This window comes from Taudactylus pleione, unplaced genomic scaffold (genome assembly GCF_031769625.1).
Source record: "Taudactylus pleione unplaced genomic scaffold, aTauple2 ptg000256l, whole genome shotgun sequence".
NCBI lineage: Eukaryota > Metazoa > Chordata > Amphibia > Anura > Myobatrachidae > Taudactylus > Taudactylus pleione.
In genome coordinates this window covers 17,022,091-17,040,000 of record NW_028284658.1, presented here as the reverse complement: position 1 = coordinate 17,040,000, position 17,910 = coordinate 17,022,091, and the positions used below count along the sequence as shown (strand labels likewise).

At 44.5% G+C, this 17,910-nt stretch overlaps 1 protein-coding gene across 3 annotated transcripts in view; it reads left to right on the top strand.

Moving 5' to 3' along the window:
• MTCL2 (microtubule crosslinking factor 2) overlaps positions 1-17,910 on the top strand; it is a 112,117-nt gene that overhangs the window by 75,148 nt on the left and 19,059 nt on the right. For all 3 annotated transcript variants that reach the window (XM_088480702.1, XM_088480701.1, XM_088480700.1), the window contains 4 exons: positions 5,589-5,714; positions 7,714-7,944; positions 12,655-12,759; positions 13,787-13,939. In XM_088480702.1, the coding sequence (XP_088336828.1) occupies positions 5,589-5,714; positions 7,714-7,944; positions 12,655-12,759; positions 13,787-13,939 (615 nt within the window). The remainder of the gene's footprint in view (positions 1-5,588; positions 5,715-7,713; positions 7,945-12,654; positions 12,760-13,786; positions 13,940-17,910) is intronic.

Sequence of the window (17,910 nt, the reverse complement as noted above, 5' to 3'; positions counted from 1 at the left end):
GAAAAAACATCATGCAGAAGTCTGGTAGGCTAGGATTAATGGGAGAGCTATGTCTGAGCATTTGAAGCATTGGAGGTTAGGAGAGAGTGATGGAGAGCGTTACATAGGTTTAGGGTAGGGGTGGGAGGTGTTAGTGGGGGCAGAGGCTAGTGGTCATCGGCTGACTGGAGAGAACGGGAGAGAGTGTTGACGGAGATGAGCTTTGCAGACGAGGATGAAGAGTTTTCATTGAATGCAAGTGACTGGATGAGTAGTGAATGAAAGAGGTGAGACAAGGTTGACTTCCAGGCAGTGAACTTGGGGAACTGAATAGATGGTGGTATTGTCAACGGTGAGGGAGGGATGGGGAGTGGTGGAAACACGAGGATCAATCTTTAACTTACTAAACATGAGACAGGGTTGATGCATCAAAGAGGAGATGACATATAGACAGTTTTAAATATGAGAGAGGAGGGAAGAGGAGAGGTAGAGTTTGGTTTCATTAACACAAAGAGGGGGAGGAAGACCAAAATATCTGAGAAGTTCACCATGTTTGAAAGTAGAGTGATCAAAGAATGGGGCTAAGGATAGAGCATTGTGGGACCTCTACATGAAGAGTATTGGTTGGAGAGATAAGAGGACAAAGAGAGGACTGTCTCTCTAAGAATGGAAAAGAAGTGGGTGGTCAATGGTGTCAGAGGTTGCAGAGAGGTCAAGAAGGATGAGGACAGAGAATTTGGATTCAGTGGCAAGGAGGTCATTGGTAACTAGGGTAACCGATGATTTAAAATAACTTATACTTCCTATAACAACCAGTGAGACCTTTGCTTTCATGAATGTAGTATCCCAAACAGAGCCGGATTGAGGGGAGGGGACTCCCGGCAGAGCGGGCAAGTGCCCTGGGGCCCTCTCATTCGGAGCGGTCCCCCTTGCACATGAATTAAAACTTCATTGCTCAAAGCAGCATCTCTGGGCAGCCTGTGCAGTAAACAGGACGGAGAGGGAGGGTCCGTGTTCCGAGTATGGGGGCGGGGCTAAATAGCACATTGTACAGTCCTCTGCCCTCCTATCTCACATGATGCTGGCAGGTAGAGTTGCTACAGTCCCACTCCCAAACCCCAGTGAAGGACCGTACACTGCCTGCAGCAAGGTAAGAAATTTTAACCATAAGCATGTGTGTGATTGTTGCATGTATGATCCTCTGCATGTGTGACTCTTCATAAGTAACCTGCTGCATGTGTGAGTCTGCATCTGTAACCCTCTGTATTTGAATGTGGTTAAATACTTTTATCTTTTCTGATGGAATTGGTGTGAAATGATCTTTAATATTTACCACCTCCTAGTAACTCTCTCTGGGTTGGGTACAATTTGTTGAGTTATCATGTTGAAATTCATCATGACTAAATGGATGATATGTTGACATGAAGAACTGTTGACAAACTGTTCCTGGTGGTCTAGCGGAGTACTAACTTGTCCCTGCTGCTCCAGCGTCGTCTTGCAGCTACCGGCGGTTGAGTGAGGGCTTGTTCTGATGGTGATGTTTCAGCAGACTCGTTCCGGTGAGTATTTTCCCCACTATTCCTAATTCTCTCCCTAGTGCCTAATCCTAACCTCCTGCCGCATACTAACCCTAGCCATCTGCATCCTTAGACTCTTGATATAACACATGGCAACAGTTCAGATCTCGACACTGTGAACATGTTGAATGTCAACATGGGTACGGTTGAACTTCTGACCAATTGAACTTCTGTACTCTCTCTCACTGGGTCCGATTCAGAGTTGGACACAGTTGTGACTGTGTCTTTTGCGGCAACATGACTGTGACTTTATGCTAATGCCGCCGTCGATTGGCTTTCTCCTGAGATGCCCACTGTGTATACTGTGCAAAGGTGCACCAACGGTCACCAAATGGTTGCACCATCAGACGTAGTCCTATGGAGGTGCAGAATGTCTGTCAGAACATGGCTGTTCACATCTAAATCAGGCCGGCTATATTTACCATCTTAATTATGATCATGCTCTTAATTTTAGACCACAAGTGCCCCAGGCCTCCCAAACCCTTAATCCAGCTCTGTGCCCAAACTTTAACTAAAGCTAAAATCTGATGTATTTGTTGCTATGGTTTACTACTTTATACTGAAATATAGCTGATGTGGACATCTAGAGCAAAGCCACAGTAGCAGATTTGTGCCCCTTATCAAATAAGGTAAGGGATTTGTTTTGATTTTAAGAGAGTTACAAGGCACTTGGAAACATCAGAATCCCTGGCAGAGATGAGTAGCCTGCATCAATGCAGATTTAAACGTGCACTCACAGTTCAAACCATACATACACACACACACCTTTATCTGCTCGGCAACAGTGAAACACGCAACTGAACAGTATTGGGTGCATCAGCCTGCATAGCCTAGCAACTCTTTCTCCTGGTTGCTTAGCAACCTTGTTACTATCCACATCTCTGGATGGAAAATTGCATTAATCTGCAAATCCACTGTTTAACTCTTTCATTGTCCAATACGTGCAACCATAAAGCCATTACTTAGGACTAACGGGGAGATGTACTAAGCCTTAAAAAGTGATAATGTGAAAGTACTAAACAATCGGCTCCTAACTGTCACATTACAGGCTATGTTTGAAAAATGGTAGGAGCTGATTGGTTGGTACTTTATCACTCTCCTCTATCACCTTTCAAGGCTTAGTACATCTCTCCGTGTATGTTATTGATCTTCATAAACCAGCCCATGTAAATAGCAGTTATGTTTCAGCTCCTAAAAATGGTAGCTATAGTGTCAAGCAAGATCACACACCCTGTATTAAGTGTGAGAGAGCTCCAACTGTATTCTGTAGATTGCAGACACAAGTTGAGCATGTAATTGTATGTGACATATTCTGTGCTTGCATTGTGTATTCTATTGTACTAAATGAAAGATTTGACCTTATGTTTACACCCCATTCTATTATCCTTAGTATGTGTATGGTTAATATCATCAGTGATTGACCAGATGGGTAATGTCATACAGATGTGTCCTTACAAATCTTTGCTGCAGTCGCGCTATAAAGCCGCTTCCTGCGTGCCTGGTCCTGTGAGACTTTTTTGCCGAAAATGCCTTCGGACTGGGATGCACCAGCAGACTGTGCTGATTAATTTGATTTGTGACACTTTTATCTGTCTGCAAGTGAAGGTGGGTACACACCTGACGGATATATCTGCAGATCGAGTGATCATCTGATGTATCTTTAGATGATGGTCATTCATACACACTGAACGGCCATCATCTGCTTGTGCCCTCAGGTCCTGGTGGCCGGGGGGCAGGACCCGGCGGCAGGTGGGCAGGGTGGGGTCGTGTCCCGCCCCCCTCCTCGCGGATGCCGGTGTGTGTACGGGCGGTCTGCAGACTGCCCGTACACACTTGCCAATGGACAGATGTGTCTGTAGACATGGGCTGTGCAGCACAGCCCATCGGCTGTGCAGCACAGCCCATGCGATGTCGGTGAACGCCGACGTTCACCGACATATCGCGGGTACACACTGGCTGATGGGCAGCAGATATATTGGCCGATCAATTGATCGGCCAATGTATCTGTCAGTGTGTACCCAGCATGAGTCTCTAAATTTATATACAAAGTGCTACAATATAGGGGCGGCACCATTTTTAATTCCAATTTCCGTTGTGGCTAATATACAGACTTAGGTGCACATGGATGTCTCATATCAAATTAATCAGCAGAGTCTGTTAATGCGTCCTAGTCGTATTTTTTGCAAAAAAATAAACCCCACCATTAGAAGAGTTGCGTGCAACTTGGCAGCTTATGCCAGGCCAGTCGCACTACGTGGCATATTGCGGCTAGATGTATAAGGAGACACATCAGTACAGATCTAGTGTTTGTAGTGTTGGTTTACACTCGCTTATCAGACAGAAAGTCATTGTTTGCAAATGTGTTCATAATATTGTAAAGCAGAGCTGGAGAACTACCAAGTAACCATGTCCACAAACAGTGTATGGTCTAATTGTAGGTAAATTTGCATCCCACCTCATGGGAATATAAAACTCGGTGGCCACACCACTTCTACTCGGGTTCCTAAAAATGTTCTGTAGACTTAGATATTTAACTATCTGTTCCCCAATTTATAAATAGTCTTGTTTACCCCAGTTGTAGAGTGCAAGGGAATATGATTGTTGAAATGTCACCTATGATACATACCTGTATTGAAAAAACCTAAGGTTGTAGTCGTGTGCATTCTAGACAGGGCAATGGCAATTGATAATGAATAGAATTTATCAACTAGGTTAAGAACCAGCTTGTATTTCACTTTTAAGATTATTGTTGGGCAGCCATAAACAATGTGTTAGGCATCATGCCATTCAGCTGATGTCATTTGTCCATACTTTTAAAGTATATGGCATTGGAGACCTCGCTTGTAGTATATGGTTCATGAAAAGAGAGCATCACATTGTTATATCACAGGTGCACTACATTTTATTAGATCAAACTAGCATTATGACTATTCTAGCTCTGCTTGTCCAGGAAGCTCCGGCACCAGCTTATTGTGGTTGTGCTCGTGAGTGTGAGAGAACTTTTCAATCCAATCTCACCTGCTTTGTTTAATACTGAATAGTTAATTAGCTTGGAAGAGGGTAAATGGGAAAATATTATATCCCATGACATTGATGATTTTCTGAGATCCCTAGGATATTCATTGGGGGTAACATCATAGATATCGAACACTTGTATAAACAAATGAAAACTCATAAAGCATACAAAAGGCTGGACTACACACCCTAATTTTATATATAATAAGAGATGCTCCCATGCTGGGACTTGTAGTGCCAGTCAGATAAAAAGAAAACTCAGGTGCACACTCTAAGCACTAAGAACACTGATAATCAAAACCTTTATAATAAACTCAAACAATTAACATGGAGTATAAATAATAAGGCTCTTAGCACATGTTTGGCTAGTATGCCCTCCTACCACGTCAAGGTGAACCTAATCAGGTGGGTCCCTCACATCCCTAATACAGTCACATTATATACATTTATCCAGGACTTGCCTAATGCAAGGACCTATACTAATTTAGAATCACCTAATGGCAGGTGGGAGAAGTGCTAGTCCAAGCAGAAGGTGTCTCGCCTTCAAGGGTACATTATATACACACATACAGAGGATGGGGGGGACTGCATACCCTAATTTTAAACATAATAGGAGGTGCTACGATGCTAAGATCCTTATTTATACTACATATTGATTCTTAGAGTTTATTTTATTATCAGCAGTATCGGACAGGGCCCACCGGGGAAATGCAGTGGTAGGGGCCCACACTTGGGGCCATTAGATATATATATATATATATATATATATGTGTGTGTGTGTGTGTACAGTCTGGAACCTGATCCCTAAAGGAGGGGGTGGGCCCTCAGGCAGTGGGGCCAATTGGGGGTTTCCCCTGTGGGCCAGTCCAACCCTGATTATCCGTATTCTTCGTGCTTGTGCACCTGCATTTTCTTTTATTTCAGCAAAGTATACAAAAGGAAAGGTCTGTTTTTGTAAATAAGTAATTGTAATGGTACTGAATTGCAATGTTTGAGCACGGTTTTCTCTTAATGCAGATTAAAGACTTGCAACTGGTGCTGTCTGAGGCCAATGAGACCATGCTGGGGCTGCAGGACCAGCTGTCACAGGAGAGACAATTACGGAAAGAAGATGAGGAGACCTTCAACCAGAAGATTGCACAGGTCAGTGTCTACAGCCTTCTCTCAACCTTCCTCCTAACAACTCTGAATGATATTTTGATCTGTCTTTACCATTTGGGCGCGGGGGCCTTCCAGCTCTGTATGACAACATTTCCTTTTATAAGCATGACAAACATTAACCGAATGAGCAATATTATGTTTTCCACTTATTAGTGTAGATGGATGAAAGTAACAGTGACTATGCAGGGGGTGTTTCAGTTGTCTCCTGCTGTTTTAACTGAAATACACTGTTGTAATTCTTCATTGTTTTGTTGAACACAAATAAGTCCCGTTATGCTTTATTTTAGTTCCCATGTTCCTGCAATGACAATGATGGCACAGAACTTTTACATATTACTGCTAGATAGACAGCAACTTGGTTTTTGTTAGAACTACTATTTATGTACTGTGAGTATGAGCTGAAATGATAGAAGGCTGGTATTGTTAGGTTTAATGAAGTTATGAAATTAATTGCCACCAAATGAATAATCACTATGCTCTGATCTTCTACTCCATTTATTTGTGTATGTAAACTGTAATTGAAAGGACGTAACTAAAGTGTACAGCCATGGGCAAAAGTTTTGAGAATGATACAAGTATTGGTTTTCACAAAGTTTGCTGCTTCAGTGTTTTTAGATCTTTTTGTCAGATGTTACTGTGGTATACTGAAGTAAAATTACAAGCATTTCATAAGTGTCAAAGGCTCTTATTGACAATTACATTACGTTTATGCAAAGAGTCAATATTTGCAGTGTTGACCCTTCTTTTGCAAGACCTCTGCTATTCACCCTGGCATGCTGCCAATCAACTTCTGGGCCACATACTGACTGACTAGCCGCCCATTCTTGCCTAATCAATGTTTGGAGTTTGTCAGAATTTGTGGGTTTTTGATTGACCACAAGTTCTCAATGGGATTAAGGTCTGGGGAGTTTCCTGGCCATGGACTCAATTTTTTTGCGATCGCATTACCGCCCATCTCTGAATCAGGCCCTATATACTGTATGCTAGGCATAACTGTTTCTGTTTACTTTAAAATGTGATATTCATAAATATACCATGAGTGTTAGAATAAAGATTTCAGCCATCTATTTAGTTAATATTGAGAGAGATGTTCTATATTATTCTAAAGAGACTTCTACCAATGACTTGTACTTAATCCTCTTCCAGAAGCATACACCTACCACATCAATAGTATTAACGTCACCATCATGCTTATAAGGCCTGCTGTAAAATCATTCTGAGGCACATTGTTATGCTAATATACATGCTCTAGTAAGAATACTAAAATAAATTGATGACTACAGAGGACATTAAGCATGATCTGTTTATATTATCTGTCCGCAAACTTACTATAAGATACCATGACAGGCTTACACCTTTGTTGGAAAAGCTTAGTATATTTAAACCTTAATGTAAAGGTTAACTTATTTTGCACACTGGACCCTCATCATGGGCATAGAGAACATCTCCTGTACGAATATTTAGTGTATATAGGCCCCCATTTAGTAATGTGTTTTATCACCAAAACGAGTGATACATTTCACTGTATGATAAATGGTGCTCCAGCCAATCAGCTCCTAACTGTCATCTGTTAGAAAAAATGACAGTTGGGAGCTGATTGGCTGGAGCTCCACTTATCATACACAGATATTTATCACTCGTTTTGGTGATGAAACGCGTGACTAAATGAGGCCCATAATATGATATGAACATTTCATTATATAGGCATCTTCTAAACCATGCATGTGAAACCCAGCTGTTCACTCGAAGGGGTATATTTATTAAAGTGCAGGTTTTTAGATGTGGAGATGTTGCCCATAGCAGCCAATCAGAATCTCGCTTTTATCTAGAAGCTGCTAGATAAATAAGTAGAATCTGATTGGTTGCTATGGGCAACAACTCCACTTCGAAAAACCCGCACTTTAGTAAATATACACCTAAAAGTCTATGTGAACCATACACATGTGCTTTATTTGTGTCTGATACATACAATCATTTGCAGTTGAAGGAGGATCAGCAGAAATTGCTCTTGAGAAGGGAGTTTGAGCTTCAGAGTCTGGGCCTCCAGAGAAGACTTGAGCAGAAGTTCTGGAGCCAGGAGAAGATGGTTCTAGTGCAAGAGATGCAACAGTTCAAGCAGAGTTTTTTCCTGACCTTTATGAAGCTCAAGTGGTTTCTTCAGCATTGGCGGAAGGGCAATGACTTGCAGAATGAAGGAGAAGACTTTCTGGAGGTAATTGGGTTTTGCTCAGTGTTTCCAATGCATTGTGTCAAGTTTGATTATAGCATATATAATAATTTGAAAATATATAATATGTTTTTTAAGATATCTCTTCAGAATATGTTTTTTTAAATTGGGTCAACGTTTAAGTTCCAACTACTGAAAAACTTCAGAGATCTATAATAAATATATAAGGAACTTTTCCGAAGTGACGATATTTGAGAGTACCTATAATATGTACACCCATCTTGTGGACGGCCCGCCTCTGTGCTTTCTTGTGCTGTAACACTTATTAAAGTTGTTGTTTTCTGCTAGTTGGCAAGAACACTTCCAGCTTTACTTCTCTTTCCAACATGAGATACTGTACCACATTGCACACATATTTTTGAAAATATTACAAGAGCTCCTGCTATATATTCTGGTCCTCTTGCAAATTGTTCTGGAACACCAATCCATTTCTTCACCACATCTATATTGTGTATTTAAAACTTTTGATGACAGCAAAGTTGCTGTAAAATGACACTAACGTTGTTGCTTTCATAGTCAAAATAAACTTCTCAATAGGGACAAATGCTAGATCTAATTTAACTATAAATGTATTACTATAATAGATATGAACAAATCCATAGTACAGATAAACCCATTCACCAGCTTTGCTGTCACATTAGAGTTGCATCTAACTGATCCTGAGCTGGCTAATTGGATGGCTTGTGTTGCTTTCTTATGTCGTGCATGGATATGGTCATGCTGTCAAATAGCTGAGCAGTCACAATATCTCATCCTAACACCAGCTGATGCGTGCCACTGTGCCTGAAGTACTGTAACGGCAGGTAGTGGGTGAGACCTTTTTTCTGGAATAAAGCATACAGCTGTTATTAGGCCTTAATTTATACTGCACATTAATCAGGGCATTCTTTTGCTTATAACATAATACCCAGGTCGGTATTCTGTCTAATACATTGTTCTACCAATACTAAAGGGACATGCTTTTAACATGATTGATTACACGCGGTTTTCTTCTCTGTGCAGTAATTTTGATCTATATATAAGAGCTGGACTGTATTAGTAGTATGAGGCTTTTACAGCACTCAGCGGGGAGGCAGTGGGTTGGGATAGCTAGTCTGCCTTCAGGGGTTGTGTTCCTGTTTGCTACAGCAGCTGTTGTAGCTCAATCTTCCCATTTGACTATCCCTATCTCCTTGCTAAGCATCTCCAGCCAGCCCAGTCAAAAATGTATTACACTAATGTGGATTATAGGGACTGTGCAGAACCAAGCTGATTATCTGATACACTGAGAATTACTGGAAGGCAGCATATGCCATTTAAACTGTTTCACAGACAAGTGATAAGGTAAATGGGATAAAAAGTCCATGCTAAGGAAGCAGACCCTGTCAAAGTAAAGTATCTTCCTTGCGCGTTAAACAGCCCTTCTAGTTGCGCTATGCCGTGACTCTATAGCCAAGCGTCTTTTTGTGTGACTTTTTACCTTCAAATGCATCTTATTCGCAAAGTGATGCAAATAGGATGTACAAGCAGCTTCTGCATGCGAAATGCTACTTTACCGTCTCACAGCCACTGACGTTGTATGTAGCATTTCGCATGCAGATACACCCGCAAACTCACACAGAATATAGGCATGCTGCATGTCATTTTATCCAGCAGAAGCTGCTTGTGCCTCCTATTTGCATCACTTTGCGAATAAGGTGCATTTGGAGGTGAAAAGTCGCATAAAAAGATGCTCAGTGCTCACACATTTTGTTTAACACGACTTGTAGCACACGCAAGTAGGATGTCTGTGAACACATCTCTATAATTGTTTTATAGGGTAATCGTTTGAGTTGAAATTACTACAGAATCATGTTGGTTGGTAGAGTTATAGTTCAGGTTCTCCTTCCTAAGTGATGTCTTCGTATGCGGATGTATAATAAGTTTCTATTTATGGCCACTGTAACTAGGTCAATGTTAGGCCAAGCAAGAGGACCTCAACTAGCTAATCAGCCCGGCTTCTGCTACTCATTTTTTCCCCAGCTACTGTATTGTTAGTGGATATTAACAAATTAATAACATTTTTCTGGTCTCTGGGCCTGATTCAGCAAGGATCCCAACTGCTAATACGCACGCAGTGTCTACTCAGACTCATCGCAGGAAGTACTGTGTGACGGTGGTGACCGGGAGTGGGGTTGGCGAAACGCAGGCGTGCCAGTGCATTTGAACGCCATTGCAGGGGCGTGCATAAATTATCCACTGCGATGCCATACGCAGCCTGAGCTCTCACTGTGTACCGGAAGCTTAATTTGAGTAAGGTCAGAGCTTGTGCAAGTGTGCGTGAGGCTGTGATGGCACTCTGTTACCAACGGTTTCTCAGTCTTGCTAAGGATTACGGATGTGTGTAAGGTATAGTAGGTGTCCTTGTGTTGTGCTGCGACGGCATAGCGATTGCGGTGGATTAGCATACTATCGCAGTGAGTCTGCGTGCATATTCGCTATTGCGATCCGTAGTGAATCAGGTCCTGTGAGATGAGAAACTGTATGGTGATCATGGGACAGAAGCAGAAATAATGGCACTCTATTGGATTCTAGGTTCTACCAGCAGTCTTGCAATACTGTTACAGAAGGTAGATAAAGTACTACTCATTAAAATTGTATCCATATTTCTTCGTTTGCTATAGAAAAATATAAAGGAGAATTAACAGGATGAGCCTTATTCAGAGTCAGACTAATTTGCAAAATGCATCCTTAAAAAATCTTAGCATACTTGTGACCTATTCAGAGTACGTCCCAGGAGCTTGTCTTGAGCTTCGAAGTCCTGCCCTTGGCTGGCTTGGCTGCGGCTCCCTCACCATGTCGTACCTGGATCTGGTGTGACTGTGGTTTTGGTTTCACTGTGGACTCTGAAATTCCTAAACATTCCAGTACAGAATGAAAACATTCTATAGTTTTAAATTGGAACATGTAAAATTTTGAATAGCAAGTGCAAATAGGACATTTTATTTTATTAAATGACAACACTTTAAAATGTATGTTTTAATCTCCCCAACGGATATGAAGCATTTTTTATTTGTAAATCAAGACTGCTCTTCAGTAATAAATCGATTTTAGAACAATGTTGTAGCAGTTTTAGGGGTTTTGCATAAATTAGCATGTTTTCACTGTGTGCGACCAATCATCATTATCAACGCCTGCAACTTAGACCCCTCCAGGAGGCTGCGTTTGAGATTTATCTGTGGCAATTTTACTCCCATACATGCCCACTCTAGGTCCTTATTGTATTTTGGCTGTGACCTCAAGCCCATTCCAGCCTGATCTTGGCCCGTAGATAACCACAATCGTAAGGCACGCTTAAGATAAAAAAATGATCGAACTTGAAACAAAGAAACTATACATTGTGCTTCTGTCGTAATCTGCATGAGGTCCAATATGTTTAGTGCTAAGGGGCTTATCCATTACCCGACTTTGTGAACAATCCGACCAAAACCAGGAGGTTTTGGTCGCATTGTTCACAAAGTCGGGTAATGGATAGCCGGCAAGGACCAGCGATGCATGTGCACACTGGGTCCTTGCCGTCCCCGACTATCTACTGAACATGCCCGTCAACCTGACTACGCTCGTCGGGTTCGGCATGTTCAGGGATAGAAGGTCGGACTCATCACTGAATGACGTTCAGTGAACGCCGTTCAGTGCGGGCACCGCACCTCGGCGACCTGAAGGTCTGAACGCTAGACGTTCAGACTTTCAGGTCGCCTAGTGAATAGGCCCCTTTAGTGTCTTCAATAGTCCTTTCATACAGATATTTATCACGAAGGGTCTTACAACATACACAAAGAGATATATTACACAGGTGTTATTTATGCAACTTGTATAATAATTAATATGTACCTTTTATCAACACAATATATTTCAGTAATGTGATGATCCCTGCATCTAGGTATTAACGTATACGTATTAAAAGACTGTGGCTGGGATGTACTAAATGGAAAATGCAATAAAACCCCCATTTTCTGGGTTTTACCGCATTTTCCAGCCTAAGGGCTTCTACCGCATAGTGCTGGAATGAGGGATCCCTCCCAGCATGCCCCGCGGCCGCAGCGTCACTCTGCGCATGCACAGATGGACTCCAGGGTCATAATCCCGTAAGTCCCAGGGCGCAGCGCTGATCGCAAAGGACAGCTCTTATCGGGAAGAGCTGTCCTTTGCGGTACTGATCGCATATGTTAGTACATAAATATGTAGGGATGCGATGTTTTGCGGGATGTACCGCACAATGTTATTACATCCTTCCCTGTAAATTCTCTACAGTCAAAATTAATTGTATAGACCAGAGGTTCCTCAACACAGGTTTTATATATATCCATGGTTGAGCACAGGTGACTTAATTAGGACCACCTGTGCTCATTCATGGATACCTCAACACCTGTACTGTTGGGGAGCCTTGAGGAACAAGTTTGGGAACCTCTGATATAGATAAAAAGCCTGATAAACATGTTTTCTATTACCACTAAAATACTCGCATAAGGAAATTAAAGAATAATTCTTTCTAAGTGCCAATTCATACATACATGGCAAAATAGTATACACAAGGTTCCATTCGTTGCTGCTTCTTTATGACATGTGACATTGGGGAAATAGTACACACCACTTTCATATACTATTTCAATCCATTCAGTGTGTTTCCAAATTGTTTCACCCAAACAATGTTTTTCCTTAAATCTACATTGTAACTAGGTAAACAGTGTGAAAGAACTGTACATGCTGATTGAGGAAGAAGAATTAAATCTTCCAGCCACCGATTATAAAAGTTGCGATGGGACAATTTGGCCTCAGAATATGGTAACTATCAAACATCAGTGTATAAGCTTTCTTGTTATTAAATATATTAAAGGAGAATTCCAATAAATCCAGTCTCCTCCCCCTAGGAGATCCTTATAGTGAAAGGGCCTGGTCTCTTATGATATTAGAGCTACACACCCACGCTGCAGTCAGTAAGGAGTCTCTCCAGGCATTCTAGCTTGGAGGATTTCTAGAAGTATACAGGGTGCACTGCATTGTTTATTTAGCTGACTGAACCGCTACAATGACTTGTCCAATCAGCTGTGTTGGAATATGCTTAATATGGGATGTAGTTATCATCCTGGCTGTCGGGATGACTGCGCTCAGAATGCTGTTGTCAGAATCCTGGCGCCGGCATCCCAACGGTAAGTAGTGGGGTTATAGGGGGAGGGTTAGGTTTGGCACTAAGGGGTGTCAGATCTGCTGTCACCAACGAATTGAGGGTAGTAGTGGGAGAGTCTCTAGCAGATGGGACTAAACGAGGAGGTAGTATATAATTTATCCTCATGTACTAACTGAGTATGTAGTATGAATAGAAACTGGACATCACAGGTAGCAGGTGAATATGGACCCAGGATACTAAATGCTGTTGGGATAAGGTGAGTATAAGGCACTAGGGGGAGAGTAGGTTTAGGCAGCGGGGTGGTAGGGTTAGGTTTAGGATACTTATCGACAGGTGTCTGTCTAACCCTAACGGGATGCCGGCATCAGCATCCCGTACCCATCCCATCAATACAACTGGTGTACATTCAAATACTGTTTCCAGTTAGGGAGAGAGATTAAATGTATATTCAGGGATGGGGGAAATAGGTTTCATAGGGGCAGACACAGTTACATGCATCTATCAACCAGTAATGGTAGGCTGTCTCTGCTCAAACCCACAGGCTGCAAACAGCAACAGTTTTGCGTGTTATGTCACGGAAAGGCGTTATGTCAGATTAAGACGTTCTAGTGGCTTCCGCGGCCAATTGAATCTGCCCCATGGAGTTTGGTTTGGCTCCTAAAATGATTTGCTTGAATTTTGCAGACCATAGAATGTATGAAAACCCTTTCTGATGCTAAGAGAATCCTGAAGGACCTCTGCAATGAGTTACAGGAAGAGAGGAGGGGAATGAATGAGCTTCAACAGCAGTTTGCAAAAGCAAAGGCAGCCTGGGAGATGGAGAGGACTGAACCTAAGGTTAGTGTGGCCATAGTAATGGTGTGGATGGGCATTTATTATTTCTACTTCAGGGTCCATAGGGTATCCACAGGATACCTTGGGGTATAGGCGATGGCGGCAGACATCCAGGCACCACAGAGTAAAATTTTCAGCCTCCCAGGATGCACTGGGGTCCCTCTCCTATACCCCGCCCCCGAGCCTCAGGCCACTCAGTTTTCGTAGGTGCCTGGCCGGACCAGTCGCACCGTACAGAGGGGGGTCTTTTTAAGGCCCCTGAATATTTCTTCGCAGCTGTGGCTGCACAACTAGAGTGCTCCAGCATAGGACAGTCAGTATTGACGTCCATGCTGTCACTCCTACACCCCGCCGGTACCAGAACGCCGGTACCGATCCGGGGATGCTGGTAGGTAGCTGGGGTCACAGCTAGCGGTGATCCCCGGCTACCTGGACTGTGGCCGGATGCACGGGGAACAAGGTAAGCGGCGGGGTCCCGCGGTGGGCACCTGCCGGTAACACAGTCCTGTTTGGTCCCCAGGCAGGGGGCTCCCTGGGGACCGGCTGCGCGTGGGGCCAGGTACTGATTCTGCGCCTTCCACTAGACCACCAGGGACAGCGGGCCGCAGCATGTGCGGTACAGCGCGGCGTCCCAGGGGTTAATAGCACACCAGGGGAGAACGCCTTCCCTGTCTCACAGCCGGCGTCTCCCCCGCTGCACAGTGCCATTCCACAGCGGTCTGAGCGGGCTGTGTCAGCGCTCCTCCCCCGGGCCCTGCCTTCTCTCTGCTCCTCGGTGGCCATTTTCTCACTACATGTGCTGGGGATGGCAAACGCTGCTGGAAGCTGATACAGATGCGGTCCGGGTCCCCCGCATACCTCTCCTTCAATTAAGGTCAGTGTATGCAGCACTGTTTCCTACCAGGCTCTGGTCTGTGTAGTTGATCGCAGTGCTTGTAATGCAGGATGTTATCTGTGCATTGTATGTGACTTAAATGCTAGCGCTGTTTGCCTGTACTTTCATTTCTGACTGTCAGCCTTTTCCTATCCCTGTTCTTCTGCTACAGCCCTTGCGGTGCGGTGTCGCAGGGTATTTATTACCTCACAGTAAACGTGGTTTTTCTGTGTGGGAGGTCACATACTCTCCGTTCACACTCCTCATGTCGGAAAGTGAACGAGGATATCCTCTTCCAGCTATAATGTACTGATATCATGTGCAGTTAGCGGAGGGATATGTAGACGCTGAGGGTTTATGGAGGGCATGTTGTATTATATATCACGCCCCATTTCTGTCACTGTGCCTGCACAAAAAAAGACCGCCCTCGGCTGGCTAAGATGCTTACAGCCTTTGTGGGCAACGCCCCCTGCGTTTCCCCATAGGGGTTATCGCAGCCTGTGGTGGTCTCATCACATGCAGGGGTCCCTGGACAGTTGATGGTACCCCAGTGTATCCTGCTTTTCGCCCCCCCAGGTCTCGCAGGAGCCTGTGTGGGTGAATTTATTGTCCAAATGGTATAGCACCTGATGGACGTTTTACAGGGGGAGTCACCATTTCGGCCTTCTAAACGGCCTTTCGGGTCTCAGACGGGTAAAGACATGACGTCTGATGACGGTGACATTATTGACTTTTTCAGACACGAGCCCCTTAGTGCAAAGGAGGCGTAGTCTGGGTCTAAAGTCTATATACCTGGCCTTCTACGGGCAGTCCGTGCGGCTTTGGTTATTACATATCCCCCGTGGCTAAATCCAAATATGCCTTCTTTAAGGATAAGGGTGTTGCCACTGTAATTCCTCTATCTGGTCAGGTGGATCATTTAGAGGAGGCGTGGAAATTCCGGGTAAGCGGTTCCAGCCTCAAAAACGGTTGACCTTTTGCATACCCCTTTTGCGGATAATTACATTTCCGAATGGGAGTTACCTTTTACGGGTAGATTCTCATGTTACACGCCTAGTGAGGAGTGCTACGTTGCCCATGCCCTCCAGGTCCTCTTTGAAGGAGGTTCCAGATTGCAAGGTGCAAATATATCTAAAATCCAATATTCCCTTGCTGGAGGGGCTTCCAGGCCGGCTATGGCCGTGTGCTGGGGGGCCAGAGCCATGGAACACTGAGTAGGTAACTGGATCTCTGCACACTGACTCTCCAGCAGAGCAGGTGGATAGTGTCAAATTCTCAGAGACTTTGCCACGTTCATAATGAGACGGTCTTACATATAGCCTACTCCTTTCCAGAATCTCCTCGGCAGCAGTAGCGGCTTGCCGCTCACTGTGGTTGCGCTCTTGGAAAGCGGACGCAGATTCCATTTGGAATGCTTTGCCTTTTACGGGACAAGTCCTGTTTGGCCCTCGTCTGGACGCAATTGTGGCCCTGCAGGCAGCAGCTACGTCTGCGTGTCTGCCATCGGCTACAGTCCCATCAGGGTCTGGGACTTTGTCTTTTCGGGCCCTGTGAGGCCAGGGTAAGTCTAAAATACAGCTTTCCAAGACAGTCAGTAGCCAGGAAATCTGCTCAGCCATAAGAACAGGCTTGGAGTACAAGACGTCCTACTCCCAAGTTGGACTATAAGCCTTCAGCCTCACGGGACGGGCCTCCTCTCGGGAGCCCCCAGAGTTGGAGGCCGGCTTCTCCAGTTCGCCCAGTGCTGGTGTCTGACCACCACGGACACTGGGGTAAGAGAAGTATTTTCTTGAAGGTATGTCCTCTCTTCCCGGTAAAAGCCTCCCAGACGGTTTTTCGTTACAGGTCTTCTGTCAATTCAGGACAAGGCCCTGTAATTTTTGAGGGTGTTACACTCTATGCTCCAGGCAGGAGTTATAGTACCTATTCCGTTGCCCCAAAGGGGAACGAGGTATTACTCCATCCTCTTTCTGGTACAGACACCCAATGGGGCTTACCAGGACATTCTCAACCTCGAATCCTTCAACAAATTTTTAAGGGTTCCTCGGTTCAGGAGGGGGACCCTGCACTCCATCATTCAATGGAGCCTGGGAATTTTGTGGTGTCGTTGGATATATTCAGGGTGACTACCTGAATATCCCTCTTTTCTTAGCACACCAGTGTTTTCCTCAGGTTTGCAGTGGTCGATAAGCGTTTCCAGTTTCTGGCATTGCCCCAGGGTCATGGTAGTTATGGCAGCCCACCTGCGGATGCAGGGGGTCCGCTTGTTACCCTATCCGAGTGACCTCCTGTTGTTACTACGGTCTCCAGAGATACTTCAGTGCCATATGCAACGGACAATATCTGTGTTGCTACGTTAGGGCTGACTGATAAACTGGAAATGGTCCTCTCTGATTCTTCACAGAGGATGCTCCATATCCCAACATCTGAGGATCTTTGTGATTGAGGAAAAGATCTCTGCAGGCAACTGCGTACCTTTGCCTGTAATGCAGAGTCGCCGAGTGTCTATTCACTTGGCAATGTGGTTCCTGGGTTCCAGGATGTCGCTGTTCGACATGGTGGAGTACCCAGCTTCACTCTAAAGAACTTGATTCTCTCCGGATGGGATGGGTTGCCCCATAGGATAAAGTCAATAGGCTTTCCCCGGAGGTTTGTCTCTCTCTGGCCTGGTGGCTGCAGAAAGCTCACCTAAACAAGGGGCACCCCCTTTGGGATTGCGGACAGGGTCCTTCTGACGACGGACGCCAGTATCCGTGGCTGGGAAGCAGTGACGGGTCCACACTTGTTCCAGGGCAGGTGGACACCAGTAGTTTTTGCGCTTCCCATAAACATCTGAGAACTCTGAGCAGTATTCAAGGTTCTCCAGCATGCAGGACAGGTCCTCCACGGAAATACCGTGCAGGTACAGTCTGACAACGCCATCATGATGGCTTATGTAAGCCACCTAGGAGGTTCCCGAAGTCAGGCGACACTAACAGTGGTGTCCCGAATTCTGGCTTGGGTGGAAGGCTATATCCCTGCCGTCATCGGCAGTGTTCATTCAGGAATCCTCAGATGGAAAGCAGGCTTTCTCAGCCGTCAAGACGTGCATTCAGGGAAA